The following is a 22,306-nucleotide window of genomic DNA, read 5'->3' on the forward strand; positions in this document are numbered from 1 at the left end:
TTTCACCCTCTTCGTCTAGGAGGCTGCCATGATATTCTCACTTTAGAGATGAGAGGTATGATCATCAGAGAGATGAATGACTTGGTCAAGGTTACAACTGTGATTCAAACACAAACATTTCTGACTCTTCCAACATGTCAGTAAATAAAAGACTGGAATTCCGTTAAAGCAACTGCCTAAGGCACATTCCTAACATTGTTCATCTTTGCCAGAGAATAATACACTGAGATATTATATATTATACATTATATATACTTATAAATATCCATATAACTCCTTGTACACTGAGAAAATGTTAAAGGGTCGTTGAACACTATACCTCATAGACGACAAATGTTAGTCCATCCTCTCCTACCTTTACAGGCGACATCTATTTTCAATTAGTTCCAAACTGGTTTTTGCTTGTGTTTTAGAGTACAGACTTGCATGAATTATCAGGGCAATTCAAAAGCGCAGAGTAAGCTCACGCCAGAAGTCACATTTAGCCCGTTTACATGGGATGGTGTTAAATCCTGGCCAGAATCAAGTTATTCTAGATATAAAAATACCTATTGTATCAATGAAACTCCTTTGGAGTAGAAATATAACAGATTCTCAAAAACTAACAACCCTCTGCCTAGACTATATGATTATGTGCTTTATTAAGGACTCACTTATATATTTCATTCTGATTACGGGAGTGAGTTTCTGCTATCATTATGGATTCACTTTAAGGAATTTTTTTTTTGAACACTTCTCTTCATGTTCCACCTTTTAAAGCTGAATAGACCTTCCTCTTGGACATCATAACCATTATCTTGAGGGTTAGTAATTCATAAAGTCAGTAATGAGAGCCTAATTCTTTTAAGTAAGTCTGAAATTCACCAGCAAGCTCCGGGACTAGCAAAGACTAACCCTCTTCATGCTATTATTTTAGGGAGAATGCCCCCAGGCGAGATGGAGCTAAACGGAAAAGGGATGGTAAATCTTTGAAATAGTGTAGTCATCTTTCTCTCTGCTAAAATAAGCAAGGTAGTTAAAAGGGCTGCCATCCTGTAATTACCAAGGAGTCCTGCCTTACAGACGGAAGTGGGGCTTTGTTAGACAACAAACATTCAAGCTTGTAATCTAATACAAATAATGATCCAAACACACGAGCAAGATCTGTTAAACAGCAATGGCAAACAGCCCCACGCTGGCTGGATGCATCTCTCAGTGTATCCTCCAGAAAGGGCACTGATTTCTTTAAGCCCGGGAATGAATCCCTGGTCTGGTTCAGGGTTTGTAATACTGACAATCAGTAGATGGCCCAAGAGGATTCACTCCCTTTGGGATTCGGGTCAGACTGCAGTCCTCAAATCCCTTTTTCCTAGACGTGTTTTATGCATTATGTTTAACCAGTGCTTCTGAAATAATAGATCTATTTTGGTATTGTGTGTCACGTATGGACTTGAACTGGTTCTTGTCTTTATACTCCGTATGAGCTCTGTCAGCCTTTCCGGAATCTGTAGTTGGTTGCAAGCTGGAATCAGGTAAGAGAGTGAAGGTAAGAATCAAATGTATAACTTTGAAGGACAAACCTCCCTGAGCAACCACAGTTTAGATGCACCATAATTATATATTAAATGTGGAATGCCCGAGTTGGCCATCTTTACTTCTAATTGGTATATTGTTTCCTTCAGACTCAAATCTTTAGAAGGAGTTAACTTCTTGATTTCCTCTTTGAGTGTGTCTTTGTCCTTCCGAGACCCAAAGACACTGCTGAATTTCCTGGATTTATATTTATACCAAGTCACCTCCCCCAATTTGATATAAGAAGTTTCCTTACAGAGAAGTTTTATCACATAAGAGATGATGAGTAAAGAACTTGCCAGGAAATGTCATCTTCTTGTAAAAACTCAAATCACCATTACCTCTGGCAATGGTGGACAGATAATGCCACGGAAAAGATAGAACAGATAATTGAAATCCACCGATAAGCCTCAAATTTCATTTCAGCCCCAAATTTCAAATGCTTTCCTACTCCTAACTGACTTCCTTCAGAGTCGAAGGGAAGCTGAAAAACACTAACTGACTTGAGAGCCATTCTTTCTTTTTTAGTTTTCAAAAATTATAAGCTATTTGTCTATAAGTTTGGAATGAGAAAGGACACAAGACATTCTTCTTCATAATGAGTAGCCTTTAAAAGTCAGTTTAACTCACCTTGTAGCTACACCTCCCAATACAAACATGTGCGTCCATCACATTATTAAATGAGATTTTGTGCTAGTCTGTCACTTATAATCTCGTTTATATTAGAAAATATAATCAGTCATGTATAGAAGGAAGAAATGCAGAGGTTCAGGGAATTACTCCTTCCCCACTTGAAACTTTCCCACCAAAGGAAATGAGAGAGAAGAACGGAGAGGGGGAAGGCAAGGGAGAAGCTCTAGAAGGTATCGCTGTTTAAGGAAAAGAACCAGAAGGGCTGAGGCAGCTGAAGCTGCAGAGAGAATTGAGAGGGGGGACCTTTCACACAGAATTCTCTGGGGGATTCAGTGATTGAACTACCAGGGAAATGACTCCTGCTCACCGCCACATCCAGATCAAAAGTCTCTGCCCTCACCCCTGACAATGACCGTGGATTTCAGGATTTCCATCCATTAAACCGCATTCCAGATAACAGGTCCAGAATCAGAGCTTGGAAGTCATTAACCCAGGAATGCGTCCCCTCCTCAATTCCTGCCAGTTTTAGCCCTTTGTGTCTTCCACAACTCTAGGTAGGTCCATATTGGAACCAGTTGGGGGTCTTCAGTTTATAAACCTCTGGTTCTCCATCAAATTCCTTCTGTTCTGTTGGCATCCCTGCCTGTGCCCTTGGATACCAGACCAGATCTTCTCTGATTTTACTGCACTTGATCATCGGCCTCCACAATTATGACAGAGCCCAGAGCCCTAATATCTAACACACCTGCAGTCTCAACATCTTCTGGCCTACCCGGTTACCTCATTTATCACAGTACAGACAGGGATCTAACATAGTGAATGGAAGGTAAAAAGTGCCCAGTAAATACTGAACGACAGATAAGATGAACTAAAAAATCAGCTACGCATTTAAAGAAGCACATGGAAAATATGAACATTGAGAAGTATTCATCTGTGGAGTAATTTAAGAGTTCAGGACCAATGTCACCTCATCATCTGTGAATCACTTTAACACGACATTGAGTATTCTGTGGGCCTCTGACATTTATGCAATCACATAAGAGCTAGATGTGCTGGACATGTCTTTGTGGATAACTGTGTGACGCCTGCAGGAAGAACGAGGACAGTATTTGGTAATGTAGACTCCAGAAAGAAACTTGTGCTGTCTCCAGGGTTTTCTAGACATTATGATACCACACGACATTTGCCAACTTTCTGCCTTCTCATCTTAGTTAAACCTGAGACTAAAGTGGTTAATAAACCAAAAGATCCTGACTTGGTCTCTTCAGGACAGTAAATTTTCTTCTGCTGTTTTCCTTTGCCCAGCTCCATCTTCTTCAGCCCATAAATCATCTATTGGGGTTCACATGGTACTACACTTCCCTTCATTTTCCTAACCATTGTTTTCAGTCACAAGATGAATCTATCCATCAACCCAAGGAGGATCAAGCAGCTGAAGACAGGCCGATCACATGAGATCAACTAGGCACTTCCAACTTACAAGCTTCCCGAAGTTTCTCTTTGTCATAGTGGAATCCTTCATAGTCTTGTAAACTGATTTTGTTCACCCGGATCCTCAGGCGGTCTGGGACAGACTGGGGACTGCAAAACAAGAACCGAGTAGTCAGACAAATGAGAGAGTGGAAGTGGGAGTCACATGCACCTGGAAGGACTAAAGGAAATAATGTCTCTTCATGCTTGGAAGAAAAAGTTCTCATTCAAACCGCAATTGTAGGTTCTTTACCAGAATATGGCCATTATCTGGAGAACGTACCTCCAGAAACCTCAAGTTTCTGGAATTTAGGCAAGAACATGGAAATAGGCAGAAAAAGCTTCTGGAAGCTTTCTGGAAGCTACACTTTTCCTGTTTACTATTATCATTAAGAATTCTAATAAGATCATGTGTTTCGTTTCACAATAAATTAGACACAGCTGATCTGAACCAGTGAGACACAGCATAGAGCTGTAAAAAATTGCTCTAGAAAAATGTGCCCCTTTCAGCCAAATACAGCAGTTTGGCCCTCCGAAGAGACAAGAACAAAAACAAACAAAAAAAACCCCTCTGAAAAGCAGACCAAGAATTGAGAAAGCACAGGATTGAGATCAAAATACCTCTACGTACCCCAAAAGTCCGAGAGCACCTCTCAAAGCTTATGACAGTAAATGCTGCCTGTGATGGTAATTCTGACTGCCTCAAAATGATGAAAAAAATTTTAAATATATATAATGTACTTTCTTTAGAAAGGGAATGAAGTTGTAATTCATTTTAGAAGAACTCAATGCAAACTGGTGAAGGATACATGTCAAACAATTAAAAGAGGGCAGCACCAAGCTTTCTGAAGCCTCCTGTCCACTCACAGAATGTCCTTGGGTTTTATATAATATTTTCCAAATCGTTTAATCACTGGCATTAGCTGAGTGAAACAATTTAATTTTCATCATCACCCCTACGGATCAATGCATTTCTTTAATGTATTAATGTAACACAATCCTCACTTGTCCTTCAGTATTACCTTATACTTAGACTTCACTGGTTCAGATAATTTTAGCAAATACAGGATTGCTTCTCCTTTCTTGTGTTGTGGGATAAAAGTCACCAATGACCAAAGTAGAAAGAACAGCATTACTCTTCTATTCATTTCAGTAAAGAAGGGAAGGACTGGAAGAGGCAAAAGGGAAAGAAAGAGAAAAAAGAGTAGGAAGGAAGAAGAAAAAGATAGATGGAAGGAAGGAGGGATAAAACACTGTCAGAATCCTGCCACCCGCACCTCAAACACGCACATGCATGCAATTTCACTGCAACTCTGGAAGGAGGGAACAATAATTTAATCTCATTCTCTTGCCTAATACCTCATCTTAGGGCAAGGTAGAGTAACTCCCTCCATGTAGACTTCCATTCTAAACTCCCCAAACAACATATAGACCCAACTATGGATACATATGTGTGTACTCATACATAGTTCGCTTCCTCCTCCCACATGAAGATATTTAGATACAAGTGCATAAATTCTAAAGAGAGAGGGTGGACAAATAGAAATGTCTGAGGTTCACTGGGTTAAAAACTAAGCCAATACGAAATGACAAGATGGATAATTCTGAGGGAGAATTTTGAGAAGACAAATCAGACTAGTCCATTCAAAGTGTGTCTGTTGGGTGTCTACTTTAAATTGGGCATTGTGCTGGACAGGAACAGGCAATGCTAAATAAAACTGGCATTAAGTTGTGATGGGAAATAGGATTTGAAGGCATGTTTTGAATTAGTAGAACACGCCTTAAATATCACAGGTACCATATAATCATTTACAGGGAGGGAAGCTGAGGTTCAGAAAGGAAAAGTGATTTTATGGTCACAGAGCTACTAAGTGGCAGAACTGGGAGCAAGAGTCTTATAGACTCTTCACTCATCAGTTTCATGCTTGTTTTATTGTATGATGCCAAGAATCCCATGGATTTGACAGCAAAACCACAGAGCCTGAATTAACAAAGTCAAATGATCTCTATGTGGTGTTCAGACTCTTATCCATAAGCAATCAGCTGGGGGGTGGTTAAGTAAACTGTTCTACACTGAAACAAGAAAACACTGGGCAAATATTACAAACGAGTGTGTAGATCTACATCTGTTTAGTGGGAAGTCTCACTGGAACACTGTGGAGTGAAAAAAATGTTATGGAAAATTACATCTGGAATAATCTCCTTCATGTAAACTGTGGAATTTTGGCATTTGTATATGTACACAAGTGTCTGGAGAGAATGTTCGGTGAGCTATCCCAAGCAGTTATCGCTACGTGATGGGACTTAAGGATTATTTTACATCAAGTATCATCAATTTCAGAAAAAGGTTTTAAAATTATATCAATATGTAAATAAATGATAACTCAGAATCAGAGTAAAACTAAGAGTTATAGCAAAGAATGTTAGGTATTAGATGTGAGTAGGTAGGAAAGTTTAGGAAAGAATTTAAGCAATTAACAGAATAACCACACAGTGTTTGTGCCAGATGCTTGTCCCGAAATTAAGAGGGGTTTGATCCTTTTATTTTTAAGTTCACCCTAGTGACCTGAAAAGACTGTAATTAAGAAATATTTCCCCACAAGTACACCAGGCAAGAGGGAAGCAGGAAGCACAGAATGTGGTGGCCCACCATACTCTCTGATGGAAGATGGGGGAGGACAGAGGTAGAAAGAACTCTACTTCAATACATTTTGAGTTGGCAGTAGGTCTAATGACATTGAGCTCTAGCATTCTCCAGTGGGTAGAGACATCGGGAGTAAGACCTGGTTCCAGCAGCAGCTGTAGAGTAGAAAATAGGATTCAGAGAATGACTACAGACCAGTCCCTGTACTCCCTTCTCCCAGGAGCTCCCCACTAGCTAACCACGGTGTACTGCCTTTCTCACCGTCCATCTGTGCCTGCTCCCTGCCCACATACTTCCACCTCCCAGCTTTGCATCTGTGCCCACCAATTCCAGACACGCACTGCTGCCTCCTGAGCCACAGCCTCCACCCATCCTCCTTAAAGGTGGCGCACCATGGACATACAATAGGAACTGTCATTTGAATGGAACTTTCCAGAAACCAAATGAATTAATATATTATCTCACTTCACCTCTAGAGCAATTGGCTAGGCAGGAGACAAGAAGATGGAAACTCAGTAACTGCTTGTCACTCTCCCCCATCCCACCTTCTTAGACACTCACTCTCTTACTGTCAGCGCCCATCTGTTCCTGACGACCTGCAATGCATCCCACGTTCCTACCAGCAGCAGCTTGCTTGAACCCACTCTTCTGATGAGGGTACCTGGTGTTTGGCCTGCTATCAAATGTTGGGGCCCATCCACAAATTTTAGGACAATCAACGGGGTCTGTGATGGAAATCTCCTTTGAATTCTTTTGGATCCTGGCGTAAAGACTAGGCAGTTCAGCAAAGCTGAAAAGCTTCAGGCTCTGAGTCAGATCGTCCCAACATGAAGTACAATTCTTCCAACTACTGGTTAATCAAGAAGCCCTGGGCTTCAGTCTCCTCACAGGTAATGTAGAGGTAAGAACAGGATCCACCTCTCAGAGATACTGGGAGGACGAAACGAGTCAATACAGAAAAGTGGCTGGCACACTGTAAGTGCTCAGTAGATACTCACTATTATCAGCATAATCATTATTCTGAAAATCCCTTGCTTACATAAGGTTCTGCTGGTAAACAATAGCATCTTCTGCTGCCAGGGAGTGGGAGAAGTTTAGGGCACATGCTGGGACTGCCCTAAACCCTTCCGACCAGCTGCTGGGCTTCCTCTGAGGGGGAACGATCTAGTCTGGATGGTGCCATCATTCTCCTGGACCTTCTCCCACAGGTATTTTACAGGCCAAGCAATAACATGAAAACAGACAACTAGAAGGTGGGAAAGATAAAATGCACAGCTATTAAGTGAAAGCTGAGTAATTCAATTGTGTCCCTTTATGTCAAAATATATTAATGTCCCATTAATGGCTGAGTGGAGGTAGACGGTGACAAAGCTGTTCCTTGGAGTCTGGGGAATAGCAGTGCCATTAGTTTTCTAAAATTAAATTTTCCCAAGAAAGTTAGTAGAGCACAGAAGAGATGAACAACCTGGATAAAAATGGATTTGCCTCCATGCCCACATCTACCACAAACTACCCCGATACTGATGCAGGCTCTGTAGTAGGGGTTCTAAACCAGACTTCCTTGGGATCACTCAAGGGTCTGAAAAGGGATTTCCCTTTGAAATCAGGACAGTGACCTCAACCTATCACCTCCTCATAAATTTCCGCTGAAATGTCAACACGGAGTTTTTTATGCAAGTGGAAATTCATGGCTTTGGACGTAACTCCCAAATGTCTCTATGACAACTCCCCTTCCAAACTACCAGAAAGCATCTCATTAAATCCACGCACTTGGGCTCCAGACCACATCTTCCCATATCCACATTACACACACCTGTTACTCTGAGATCCTGGTCGGGGAGGGGAGAGGCGGATCGCCATCCAGATCACTCCCAGAACACTTACTGCTATTCAACTTACACCTTCCTCACTACACAAGTTTCTCTCAGTCCTCATAACACACTCTCCTCATTCCAACCTTCTCACATGGATACCCCTTACAGACGAAGAGAATGAGTTGGGGGCTTTTGTTCCCCAGTGTCACTTCGAGGCCAGCAACACCACATAACTCCTTCTCATTAGCAACATGAATCATCTGGGAATAATATCCTTTAATATTAAAACACTATAACACATTGCGTAACACGACCCAAACTCAGAAAAATCTTAGTTTCAATCTGAACTCTGTCAATTAATACATGTTTGACAGTGAGAACTCTAAAGTTACCTTGGCTATACCATTTTCTGATTTGAAAATGGAACTGATAATAGGAATATGTGAGCATTAAATGAGAAAATACATGTAAGGCAGTTAGTATATCCCTGGTAGATAGTGTTAAGTATGTTGTTGTATTTTTATTAATACGCGTATGCTTCAATTTCCATAGCCTTTTTAAAAAAATTTAATCCTAGATAATTTCAGAGCAGGAGCCAGAATCACAGCTCTTAGTAGCAATTAGTAGATACCAAAACTTAGCAGAATGACAGTTTGATGACACAGTCAGTGAGACAAAGATTCAGAGTTACGTAGCCATCTATAGTTGGTGGGATGAGAAAGCAAGTGGGGACCACAAATGTTTGCAAGGTATCTTAAAGATACTGAGACTATAAATCCTCATTCATGTTACAGGAGACCCTTACAATTATATAATTACTCTACATTTTGTACTATGTAAATGTCCAACTTTCATTAACATTTTTAAATGCTTCAGGGTAAGACCTGCCCTCTAAAACACTCATTATGTAGACTTACTCATTTTTACGATGAACTCTAATTTAACCAGGAAGTTGCTACTCATATATAAAGAGTTAGTTTTTCTTTGCAAGGCAGAAAACATCACAACTTCGTCCGCCTTTCTCCTTCCAGGCCTGATTTAATTGTGATGTAACGCTTTAATACCTTTCAAGCAATATAAATGTGAGAGTCTATGTGATCCTAACCTTGATGTAATAAAGTATATTTATAACTAATCTTTATTAGGATTCATTTGAATGGCCCTTGAATGGACTTTCTTGTAAATTAATGGCACAGAAGGCTATTCCTCTTCTTTACAACTCCAGCACCTAAAAGACACTGGCCCATATTGTTTACAATCAATGTTTTTAAACAAATAAATGAATGAAATGCAGGAAAGTAGAATTCCTCTGGGGCTACACATGGCCCTTTAGCACAGTTGGACATCATCTGAGCCTCTCCATAGCTGTTTTTCTCTTTGTGAGCCCTAGGCAAACCCTGATTGGGTTGTCCACTTCTGTGATTTTTCCATCCAGCTCTCTGAGATCTGGAGGTGAATCCACATTGGATTATGTTCCTTTGCATCTTATCTCTAGGGGGATCAACACAAACAGAAAAGAACATGCAAATGGTAGTTATTCCCTACCAGAAAAGTATGTATACCATTTCAGGACTGCCTGTTCTTCAATTAAATAACAGTGAACCAGAAACATTTACCGTACCACATCCTTTCCCAGCTATCAAGCTGGGTCTTATTTAGATACAATTATACTCAATAGCTACCTTTAGCAACTTCCTAGAAATTGTTGCAATTTACCCTGGGACATTTTCAAGCTGCCACTAACAATAACCTATCCAAAAACACATCCAAGTGGGCCTCTTTGGCATTGAGCAGTAAAACCAAATTGAATCAAAGCTTCTGAACAGAGATTTAAAAAGGATTTCTAACACCTGCTGAGTTCACAGGGAACTCTTATAATTCAGTTGTCTTCTGCCTGGAGCAGAGAACAATGCCTCCAATATGTGAAGAAAATTTTAAAGGAGTTTTTGAATTTGGAACCAAAGATAAACCAAAATCACAATGATAGCAATAATGAGTTCCCACTATCCAATATATTCTTCTAGAGAAAGTAGTTTTTTTTTTTTTTCACTTCCAAAATAGAGAATGTATTTTTAAAAGTTGTTAATTCGATTTCAACAGATGTTGGGTGCCCGGGTGGGTCAGTCGGTTAAGCATCTAACTCTTAATTTGGGCTCAGGTCATGATCTCAGGATCCTGAGATAGAGCCTGGTGTCGGGCTCTGCTCTTAGCAGGGAGTCTGCTTGTCTCCCTCCCTCTCTCCCTCCCCTGCCTCTTGCGCTCACTCTATCCCTCTTAAAACAAAAACAAAAACAAAAACAAAAAATTAAGTTCTTGAGTTAAGACATCCATTTACAGGGTGGTTAATATGTTATGTTATAGTCACAAATTATTTGAGACTGCTATCCCTCTAGATCTCCAATAAGATAATGGAATTAAAGCACTGCAGAGTTGGGAGAAAACTCAGATACACTGATTCATTATTTGCTAGTCCATCCAATTGTCTATTATTATGACTGTGTTTATGGCTGCCCCATCTCTGCCTGTCCCTCCTCAAGTGTGGAAGGTGCAGGATAGAAGTGCCCTATTCTTTGTTCATACTACCCATTTATAAATTCTTCCTCTCTCCATAATCTATTGACTTTTCTTCTACCATTTGGGTTGGAATTGGGTTTTAAGTCACTGGGATAATCAACCACAGATACTAATGGCAAAAGAATGTAAACCTGAAGCACCAGAGCTAGACACCTATCAAAGAAACCATTTGTTGACTTAATGTCTACCAGATTAAAAATAGGTTTTAAGTTCCAAATCTCAGAGAACTTTTTATGCAATTGGTGGAAACAAAAAAAATTTTTTTTTTAAGTTTTCTGGAGATCTGCAAACACATACTGACACGCACATTTTCAGGCTTTCTAGTGAAATCCATTTTTATGCTTCTGAAATTGCAAGATATGAATATGCGGCAGAGTGAAATTAGCATGTGGTCATTACAGACTGTCCCTTCGGCTGGGCATCAGGTTCGTGGCATGCAAAGGAGAAGCAGAGACAAAGAACTAGCGGTGGCTTCGCTTACTGGCAGCTCAGCAAGTAGAACAGCTTCATTTCTGCTTGAAAGGAAAAGAAACTGACCAATAGTCCTGGTCAGTATTTCACGTTCTCCTGACCATCCACTTCTTTTTGCGGTAATGAACGTCACCGCTGTTATGGACTCAGCCAGCAACTCAGAGACTTTAATGTGGAGCCCCCCACATATACATAACCGTACAACTTCTGGGGACCAGAATCATAGATTTATTTTTTAAGCCGCAGACCCTCCAACTTTCCTCTACATGAGATCACACCGTGCCTTTCCCTTTCCCTTATTCATGCTCATTAAATCCACTTCTGGGTCCACACTCAAACCGTACCCCCATTCCCTTCAGTAGAATTCCTCACTCTGGTTAACTCCTGAAGCACTTTTCTCTGGATTTCAGTTCGAAAGACTCTCCTGATTTGCCACCTGCTCTTTCTTTCTCTTCCCTGCTGTCGTTCTCCTTTAAATAGTGTTCAAATATGTATGCTTCTCTGTCTCCTCAGGCAACACCCCCACAGACCAAGCTACTATCATCTTGCACCTAGACTGACTGCTGGAGACTGAGCAGTCAGTGTGAAATGTAAATGTGATCATGACACGGTGATCCCCACCCCCATAAAACCATGAGCTCTTCGAGGACAGGAGGCCCAGCCACATCTATCTTTGTTAAGCTGCTGCTTCCCATATGGACTTACTAATTTTGAAATGAGAACTATTTTCCATGACAACAAGCTACATTCTTCATCCCACCTAATCATGCGTGCTATGTAATGTGCATCCCTGGCCAGGATGGGGACCAGTCAACAGAAATTGGTTCAAGGGAAAAAAGCAATTCCCATCACTAGACTAACAAACGAAAAATAACCGCAACGCTCCTGCTATCCTTACAGACAGGGCTGATTCTCTAGTTTGCCTCTGGTTAATATGAATGGAGAGAAATTTCTACTTGTCATTAGATACCACTTACAGGTTTAAATCTCCTCAGTCTCCTGTCCTAATATTTGCTGAATTGGCAACTAAATGACAACCTTTCCGAAAACTTTATAGGAGCTTCAGACTTTAAGTTCTCACTTAAACTCTTTCTGCTTTATGTTTAAAGAGTATAGGAGCTGGACAGATATCATGATAAAAGGCAAAGGAAGAAAATACCCCCAGGAAATACAGAGGGATGGAAATTAGAGGTAGAGGGAACATGTACTTTTGTAGAATCCTGCAAATTCAAACTGATGAATGAAGAACAGTTGGGGTGAGAGTAAGAACTCAAGGCTCGTCTTTCATCACACCAGGCGAGCATCATTTCTACCTCATGAGATAAGTCCATTTAATGGAGGTTTCCTGGCTATTAAAAATGACTAAAGATTCTATCATAAAATACTAATAAGGGCTACTTTCAGCAGCAGAGCCTGCAGTAGCTTAGAGAATTCTTTTGCTGCTCTGATTGTACAGAGGTCCATTAATGACTGTCTCCGGTGGAGTAAGGCACCACTGGGCCTGAATCAAGGAGACAGAATAGGATAATGTTACTCTCAAACCACCCAAATGGCGTCAGATCTCATGCGCTCAGACAGAGAGGCACTTTTTTTACTTAAGGTTTCAATTTCTATGTATCAAACAAAAGGAAAACCTAACATTTACTGGCTATTTAAATGCTAAAATCTTCCTTTGGGTTTGCAATCACAAGCTGTTGGACTATCCTGCACTTATTTGGAACTGATAAAGAAACTGACTTTCTTTGCTGGAAAGGAGTGTAGAACAGGTATGGGGCTTTGTATAGTTTAAAAAGCATCACTTTTAGGTGCCTGGGTGACTCAGTCAATTAAGCATCCAACTCTTGATTTTAGCTCAGGTCACGATCTCATGAGATCGAGCCCCAGGTCAGCCTCCATGGTCATCAAGGAGTCTATTGGGAGATTCTCTCCCTCTCCCTATGCCCTTCTCTCCATTCAAATGCTCTCTCTCAATGATTGAATCTTTGAAAAAAAAATAAAAATGAAAAGTTTCATTTCACAAAAGAAAACACTCCTTCACATATATCATAAAGGACTAAATTAGGCTACAACGACTACATTTGCTCATCTTCTAATATCCCTATGCACGTTGATGAATAAAGTGGTGGTATTTGAGTAAGGGTAGCACTCATTTAAAAAGAAACAACACCAAAACCCTAGAGTACATGTAATTTTAAAATATTTAACACTTATTTCACTTCTGATCCTATAGGAAAAAATTAAAATTGAGAATTTTTTCAAGTAAAAAGAGCAAAACAAAGCAAAAGCTGAAAATACATAAGGCAATTAGGGTATGAAAATAAGTGTGGCCATCTTATTAAGATGGAGAGATATAACCCAACTTAATTTGAGAAAGGACTGAACACATGAATTACCAGATGTGTTCCTCCCGAAGCTATAGAGCAAAGGAAGTAGCTTTGCCTTCCTAGGAGACGCGCTCAGTAAGAAGAGGATTCCAACTTTGGTTTCTATCAAGAAAATAAAAAGTAAGTATTGACCTAACAATAAATGGCATTACATAAGAAACACTTCCTTAAATGGTTTCAACTTTCTATATAAAACATTTTACGGAAGGACACAGATACTTTCTTAAAATCTGGGTGTTTGAGAAAATTCGCAAAACCATTTCTCGTATTAGGTAATTTGTATTTCACCGTGTTACATTCTGACTCATGCTCCCCTCCAGGTTGACGATGGCTTGCTGAGGTCTGGAATGCTCGGTGGTGCTGCATCTGGCTCCCGAGACTAAGAAGACACTACTTCTTTCCTACTCATCCACCTACCGCTGGGGGAAAGCTATGTCCCCCACTCAGAGCATAGATACGCTCCCGCCGCCTCGTGCTTCCTTGTCCGAGATCCATGAACAAATCGGAGTCCCCAAACCTGACTCCCCTGTTCAATTCAGTAAATTTAGCCTATTAGACAGAAGCTGCCCTTACCACTCTCTAATCCCTAATCCAATGACCAAGGGAGTTTTTTAAAAAAATCATTCTTCTTGGCGGTGTCAAAAATGGAGAGAACAAAGACACCTTGCTAGAACAGGACTTGTAGAAATCATATAATCCTATCCCTTCAACTACTAATCAACAAAAATAACTTTAAAATTTCACAGTAAACTTGAGGGGGAAAAAAGTACCTTAAGATACACGTTTAGTGCTAGACTAATATATTGCTTGGATGATGAAGAACAAACACAAATTAGCTAAAACACTAAATAGTTACCAAAACTAAAAAGAAAGTAATGGAAGAGAGAAGGAAAAAGGGATGGTTTCTGCTGAGAATGTCATGACAGGAAATGAAAATAATTCTGGGTACTTTTGCTTGGGTACATTTCCCTCTCTCCTTTCATTTACCATCTTACAGAGCAAGATTCTACCAAAGGCAGTATTTTAACATTTCATAAGCCAAGAACCTCTCATCAAGGAAACGTTGAATTGTTTTACTTTGCCTGAGCAACTAAATATCATCAGATCAAAAGGCTGTTCTCTCTTGAGAGCAGGAGAGTCTACAAGATGGAAGAGAAAGAAAATCATGACAGTTCTCAATCATAGAAAGCAGAAAACTTTGGCCTTTTTTTTTCCATTTATAATCCTTCTAACACCACTTTCATTTCAGTCAAATATCTTAGCTACACCTTTGGAACTTGCTGAATTCATTTTTAGAATTTCATTTTCTGACAAAATGTGATGAGTTCTGGGGACTAATTAAGTGTAGCATCAACAAGGATTTTCTCTCTCTGCCTTTAACAATGTACTTCCTTTTCATTTCCTGTAAGTGTTTCAGGACATTATGACAGATGGGGAAGCTAAATCACATTGGTATAATTAAATTAAAAATCTACAAATGAAATGTGCACTGCAGTTTATTACTATCTTAGCAAAATAATCTAAAATAAACACCCCTTGGAATGTTCCAAAGAAATGTCTAGACTTCATCGTTATTGATAAGTTCTTCCTACGCTGTGCTGGAATAGAACATCAGTTATTGTTGTGATACTGGAGTAAAAACCGAAATGGTTCTCTTTTTCTCTCTAAATGCAGTAAACCCATTAATAACACTGCAGATTGTGGTTTATCTAAGATATAAATAACTACTTTCCAGAAGTATTGAGGGTTTTTTTCCCTACATGGAGAAGTCCATTTGTAAAGAAATCTTTTGTTCACAAACACTAGCAAAATTACTCCCTTCCCTTTCCATTTATAGCCTGTATTCCTATAGTTACTTTTATTACAGTAATACTTTAGAATTTCATGTATGAAAAAAATTTAAAGTTTATATTATCTGACCACCTCATTTTACGGAAATTGGATTTGGGTCCAGAGGTCAGCAACAACCTTATTGCACCTAAACAGTAAATACCAACAATCGTCTAGAAATCAAAGAGCAATACTCTGTAGCTCTTCTTGTCTCTTTTAACAGAAAGATTTTAAAGAATTAAACCATATATACAAGTCACATATACAAAGTTCAGTCTTCACACAGTTGCCTGGTGTCCTTAGACAGAGAGATTAGGACAGACACACACAAGGAAGAGTACCTGAAGACAGCCACCAGCTATAAACCAAGGACAGAGACTTCAGGAGAAACCAACCCCACCAACATCTCAATTTCAGACCGCCGGACTCCAGACTATGAGGAAGTTCTTTTCTGTCGTTTAAACCTCTCGATCTGTGGCACTTTGTTAGAGCAGAACTACACAGATATGTACGTAAGAGAACCCTGAGAACTAATACATTTTACTTTAGTCCTACCACTAATGATTATAAAGAGATCCCATCAATAGAAGAATGAAAGGCATCTCATTTTCTACTGTCTAAAATTCCTATCTGGCTTGGAGATCTCTGCTGGCTTGATGTTACTGTTTAGGATATGCAGGCCTTAATTTTTATTTCTCCTAAAAGTCAAGTACACAGAATAATATCTCTCTCTCTCTCTCTCTCTACACACACACACACACACACACACACACACACACGCACACACATATATAGTTGTGTTTACTGAACTAACATTACTTCTAAAGTCATTTTTAATTTTGAGTTCTTAAAATTTATTTTGATGAAATAAACAACGAAATTCAAAAATTTTCCTCGTGGCTATGTCCTGCCCAAGGGCCCTGGAGCACACACTGTACCTGAACCTTCCCACCGACTCTCCCCATGCCCCTGAAGCTGACTTGGGCCTTCGCCTCCTCGGGCCCGGCACCTCAAGCCAACAACACCTGAGTAAATATTCCCTTCAGGTCTGAAGTGACCTTTTACTTTACGAGAAGTGCTGACTCGTAAGCGTAAGACTGCTTCTACACCTACACAGACATGAATAATTCATCTCCAAAAATAAAGTTTAAAAGCAACGAGATATAATTTTAAATGTTGAGGGAGTCCTAAATGTATTATGCCTTACATAACTGTACCAGAGGCTGCCATCTGCGTTCACCTTTGCTAAGAGAAGAACCCAGGCTCCATCCATCCACCATAGCTGTGGGCATGACCCTTCCGGTGAAGGCATGTTCACAGACCAAACACCATCACGAACAGTTTGAAAAGACTCTCCCGGTTCTTTAACTGTACTAGAACTTATTTTTAACTGGGGTTTGTCATTCGGACATTTTTCTTTTAATGACACTTGAACCACAAACCTGTAATGCTGAAGAGTCACACATTTCAATCCTAAGGTATTATTTCCAAGTTTTCTTCAAAAAGGAAGAAGTTAACCTAGTGTGACTGAATAAAATACATAAATCACGTTCATGAAAATAAACACACATGCAGGAAAGTGATCAGAGAGGTTCGGTCACCAGTGGACTTCGGGGCCTTCCACGCCATCTCCAAAGCAGAAGGCCTTGGGTGTTAACTCTAGCACTTTCTGGCATACGCTCTTGGTTAAGCTAATAAGTTAATTTCTTATTCTCAGTCTTTTTGCCTATGGAATGGGAATAATGACAACTGTTACCGTAAACAGTTATTGAGATATTAAATTTGATCACAAGTCAAGGTGCTGATTAGCATAATATCAGACACATATTACCTTTCTGGCCAAATGAAAAAATCCACTTGGGTTCTTGTGGAGAGCAAGGAGAAACATCCATTATATGTACCAAAGCAGTACAGGGCCTGGCTTCCCTGATCCGCCCTAAGGGTAAAGGATGACCCTGTCATGTCCCATGGTAAGTCTTGCCTGCTTCAAGTCTTAGATCCCTTTGGGGCAGATTTTCATATAGTCTAGGGTCATGTCTTGAATTGTAGCATAACAGAACTTCAGAGCTGATAGAAATCCAGGGGAACAACTGCACTTCTTTTCTATATATTTGAAAAACTAAAATGCGAAGAGGTTAACACTTGGTCAATGTCATACAAATGAAAGCAAAGCAGAGCCCCCCCGCCCCCAGATACTCCAAACAGCAGCATATTGCCATGGGGGGGCTACAGAATAAGGAGGAAAACATTCCAGTGAGAGACCTATGTCTGTTCCTGACACCCCTTTCCTTTAAGGCCCTAGACTACTCTCTGGCCATCCGAATGGGGATAAAAGCTCAGATGGAGTGGGAAAACTCTTGGGGGAAAGTTGCAGAGCGTAGGAAAGAAAACCACCACCATCCAAGCTCTCAGCCTGGGCTCAAGTTTGAAAAGTGATAGGGAACGAAGCTCAAGCAACTCTTAACCTACTTCTCCTTGGAATTCTCGGTGCGGTGTATCTGTTTTATGCAACCAGGAGAGAGGGTTTCGTAAGAAGGGAGGAAAGCATGACATTTTGACATTATTAAAGATCGAGAGACTGGACAGTGGAAAGTGAAATCGATAGGAAGATAACCCAGAAAATGGTGAGCGTTGGGAGTAAGAGAAGAGACAGAGGATGGGTTAGCAGTTTCCTCTGCTCAGTGGTTCAGTGAACAAAGACTTCTGCATTCCAGCCAGCCTGAAGCCAACGCTGATGTTTCCTTATCTGACTCTGAGATTCAGCAAATAGCTTTTTTTCCCCTGTTCTGTGGATGTAGCTATTCTCTCCTGTCCTTTTTAAAATATGAACTTTTAAATTTCTCCTTGAATGGAAGTAATGCATGCTCACTAAAATCAATACAGAAAGCCCAGAAAATATTATCCATAATCCTGTCACTCAGAGATAATCACTCTGGGATACAATAACAACAAAAGCCTTAACAAGACAAATATTCATAACTTCCTGAGTGCTTAGGTACTTCTGGTATCCTTGCAATTGATTTTAGGGTCTAGAACGATGACCTAAAAATTGTAATCTGTGAATCAGAATCTCGACAGATTTCTGCCCCAGACATGAAGCTGTCTTCTGGAGGCCCAAGCAGTCTGATAGGAGTGCTTTTCCTCCTGATGTTCTCAAAAAGGTTTGTGTGTTAGCGACCATCAGCTTTATCCGTTCTCAGGTAAAGTACGTATGATGAATCTTCTTGGCTACTTGAGAGCTAACCGTCACAGTTTACAGAGGCGTACATGTAAATTTCTCCTCTGGCAAGGTTTTTGCTACTCCCAGATAGTGTAGCTTGTAGTAAAGTGGAGCTTATTGGTAAAGAACAAAGGAAAAGAGAAGGGTCTGATTAAAGCACATCAAGTCTTACTTTCTAACTAAAGGGCCAATATTAAATAAATTAAATAAACAGATTCTTTACAGCACATTTGACAAATTCATAAAAATGTTAAAACAAAAAAACTTGATGTGACTCGTGGGAGAACAGAACGATAGCATTTTTAGAAAGCATCTCCAAAGATCAGCTGGTTTGCTTTGCTGCCCAGCACGCAAAGGTTAAACTACCTATGACCAGTTCGTGTTTTCTTCAATCATGAAGACTGAAGATTCTGGGAGTTTCTCAACAATAAAATTCTTCAGCTCAACCCAAAATGGAACCATAAAAAAAAGGCGTATCAAAAATATTTCCCTTTCTCTTACTAAAACTCCCTCTCTTCCTGGAACAAAAATCAATTTACTTTCATCCTTTACCATGAAGACTTCATTTATTGAAACCGATTGTAGAGTACTGAATCGTATTCAGCTTGTAGTCAAACATGACAATTTATGCTTTTTTTCATGGATCCGTGTCTGACTCTGCCCTCCCTAAGGTAACAAGCAAATCCACACAACTTAGCAGTGGGAAATATCTTGTGCATGTTTAAATTGTGAATGTTGTAAAAGATGGCGTATTACATTGAACATATGTTGATTGTAGTTCAAAATACAGTGGTTTCTCTGCAGATTTGTTTTGCTGAGTTAGAATAGTCCTAAAGTGCAGTAGGAGAGGAGGGGATACAGAATCATAGCTCTCTGCTTTTAAAAGGCAGTGGAGAACTTCTGGTTCTGGGCAAGGTAAGTAAGCACAAACCATTCTTTCTCCCCCCAGTGAATGCAGTTATAAAATCTGGACAGGATTCATAAAGTAGCTATTCGAGAACTCTGAAAAGTAAATGATAGCAGCAGATTAGAGGAGAAGATCAGAATATAAAATACTATCAAGTGGTGGTAAGCTCTCCCATCTTTTTCCCTCCAATAAACCCTCCTGCAGACTCCAGGCAGCACAAAGCCTGAAATGAACACCAACTGCAGGTAGAGAAGTCTCAAAGAGAGCCCTTGAGCTCTGGCTTAAGGAAAAGAAAGGGGCTCCGAATGCTAAGAAAAATTCAGATCTATCTTCCCCTTTCTATTTTCTTACACCTCAGCATTCCCCGCAGGGACACTGATAAAGGCCCTCAGGAGCTCACAACTGTAATGGAAGAGAGCTCTCCTCTCTGATAAAAGGAGCAGAGATCCCAAGAGGATGGGATAAACAAACACTGCTTTTATTCTCCTTCTTTCTGTCACATCATTGCTTGGTTCTAGACAGGAGCACAGTTGCGGGAAATAGGCAGTAGAGCGAGGTAACTAAAACCTTAGATTTCTGGCTGGAAGACGGAAAAAGGGAGCCTTAGGGAACAGCAAAGGGCTGTGATAACAACGGAGAAGGAGGAGCTCAGGAAAACAGCTCCGTAAAGATGTTCATGAACTTTCAGGTTCATCTTCAGGCTGCACGTGGGTGAATCTGGCCCTAAGCCTCTGTACAGTAGACTTTAGGAACCGAACTACAGGATAGAAAACCCAGATCCCACACTGGTAACTTGGTGGTGCATAGAGCACTGCAAAGACTTTGAAAAGAGAATTAACATTGTAATTACAACTTTCAGAAAGTGAGCCAGAACGTGTGGCCTGAACTCAACTGAGTCAATTGCCTACTTAAATATTTAAACTTCTCGGGGCACCTGGGTGACTCAGTCGGTTGAGCATCTGCCTTTGGCTCAGGTCATGATCCTGGGGTCCTGGGATTGAGCCCCATGTCAGGGTCCCTGCTCAGCGGGGAGCCTGTTTCTCCTTCTCCCTCTGTTCTTCCCTAAACATCTATTGCATCTCTCTCAAATAAATAAATAAAATCTTTTTAAAAAATTAAGCATCTTCTTTAAAGAACTGGGGTCTGGGGGCACCTGGGTGGCTCAGTGGATTAAAGCCTCTGCCTTTGGCTCAGGTCATGATCCCAGGGTCCTGGGATGGAGCCCTGCATCCGGCTCTCTGCTCAGCAGGGAGCCTGCTTCCTCCTCTCTCTCTGCCTGCCTCTCTGCCTGCTTGTGATCTCTGTCTGTCAAATAAATAAATAAAATCTTTAAAAAAAAAAAAAGAACTGGGGTCTGGGGGTGGGACCAAATAAGCCCAAAGCAAGCAGAAAAAAAAAATAATAATAACATAAGGTCATAAATCAATGAAATAGCAAACAGAAAGACAAGTGTGGAAAAAATTAATAAAAACAAAAGCTGATTTTATATTTATTTATTTTTTTAGATTTTTTTAAAAAATTTATTTGTCAGAGAGAGAGAGCGAGTGAGCGAGCACAGGCAGACAGAGTGGCAGGCAGAGGCAGAGGGAGAAGCAGGCTCCCTGCCGAGCAAGGAGCCCGATGCGGGACTCGATCCCAGGACGCTGGGATCATGACCTGAGCCGAAGGTAGCCGCTTAACCAACTGAGCCACCCAGGCGCCCCCAAAAGCTGATTTTTAAAAAATTGATAAAATGGATAAACCTTCACTAAGAAGCACAAAGAGAGAAGATCCAAATTACTAATAACAAGAATAAAAAGGAACTATCATTGCAGATCTCAAGGACATTAAAAAGATAGGAAATACTACCAATAATTCGACATATATTAACGACTGGAATAAAATGAGCAACTCCTCCAAAACTTCAAAAAGCTACACAAACACACACACATAAACCCACTGAAATTCACCTACAACGAGATAGATAACCTGAGTAGTCCTACAACTCCTAAAGGAAATGACTAATAGTTAAAAAGGGAAAAAAGAAACCTTGAGACCCAGATGATTTCTTGGCAAATTCTAACAAACATGCAGAGAACAAATGACTCCAATCCTCCCTAATCTCTCCCAGATATCCTACTAAAGTACTTTAATAAATAAATCTACAACTAACAATCATACTCCATGGTGAGAAAATGGAATGATTTCCCCCTAATACTAGAAGCAAAGCAAGGACGGGTATCTACTGTAACCACTTCTACTCATCATACTAGAAATCCTAGCTACTGCAATAAGGCAAAAGAAAAAAATAAAAGGCATATGGATTGGAAAGAAAGAAAACTATTCCTACTCACAGATAAAAAGCGTGACTAGTTAAAAAATTCCAAGGATGCAACCAAACTCCTAGAACTAAAAAGTGACTTCAGTAAGGCCACAGGATACAAGGTCAATACGAGAAAATCCATTGTAGTTTTATATATCAGCAACCAGAATTGAAAACCAACACATATCTAACACAAGCACATATTTAACAAGGTATGTACAAGATCTGTATGTTGAAAACTACAAAATAATGATGCACTAAATAAAGGGAGAGACAATGCAATAACCATGGACTGGAAGTCTCATCGTAGTAAAGATGTCTACATCTCCTAAGCTGATCTGCAGATTCCATACAATTCCAAAGTTCTAGTAGAATTTTTGGAGATATAGGCAAGCTTATTTTAAAATTTATGTGGAAAGGTAAAGGAGCTTGAATAGCCAACAATTTTTATAATAAAGAATAAGGTGAAAAAGTAACACAACTAAATTTTAAGGTTTGACATAAAA

The 22,306-nt window shown here is 40.0% G+C and overlaps 1 protein-coding gene across 1 annotated transcript in view; it reads right to left on the minus strand.

Annotated features, from left to right (window-relative positions):
* DGKI (diacylglycerol kinase iota) overlaps positions 1 to 22,306 on the minus strand; it is a gene marked incomplete at its 5' end in the record, with an annotated part of 432,789 nt that overhangs the window by 118,728 nt on the left and 291,755 nt on the right. The window contains one exon of the mRNA XM_080818743.1: positions 3,665 to 3,765. Within this exon, the coding sequence (XP_080674869.1) occupies positions 3,665 to 3,765 (101 nt within the window). The remainder of the gene's footprint in view (positions 1 to 3,664; positions 3,766 to 22,306) is intronic.

The sequence above is a fragment of the Martes martes genome (assembly GCF_963455335.1).
Source record: "Martes martes genome assembly, chromosome: 11".
NCBI classification, from domain to species: domain Eukaryota; kingdom Metazoa; phylum Chordata; class Mammalia; order Carnivora; family Mustelidae; genus Martes; species Martes martes.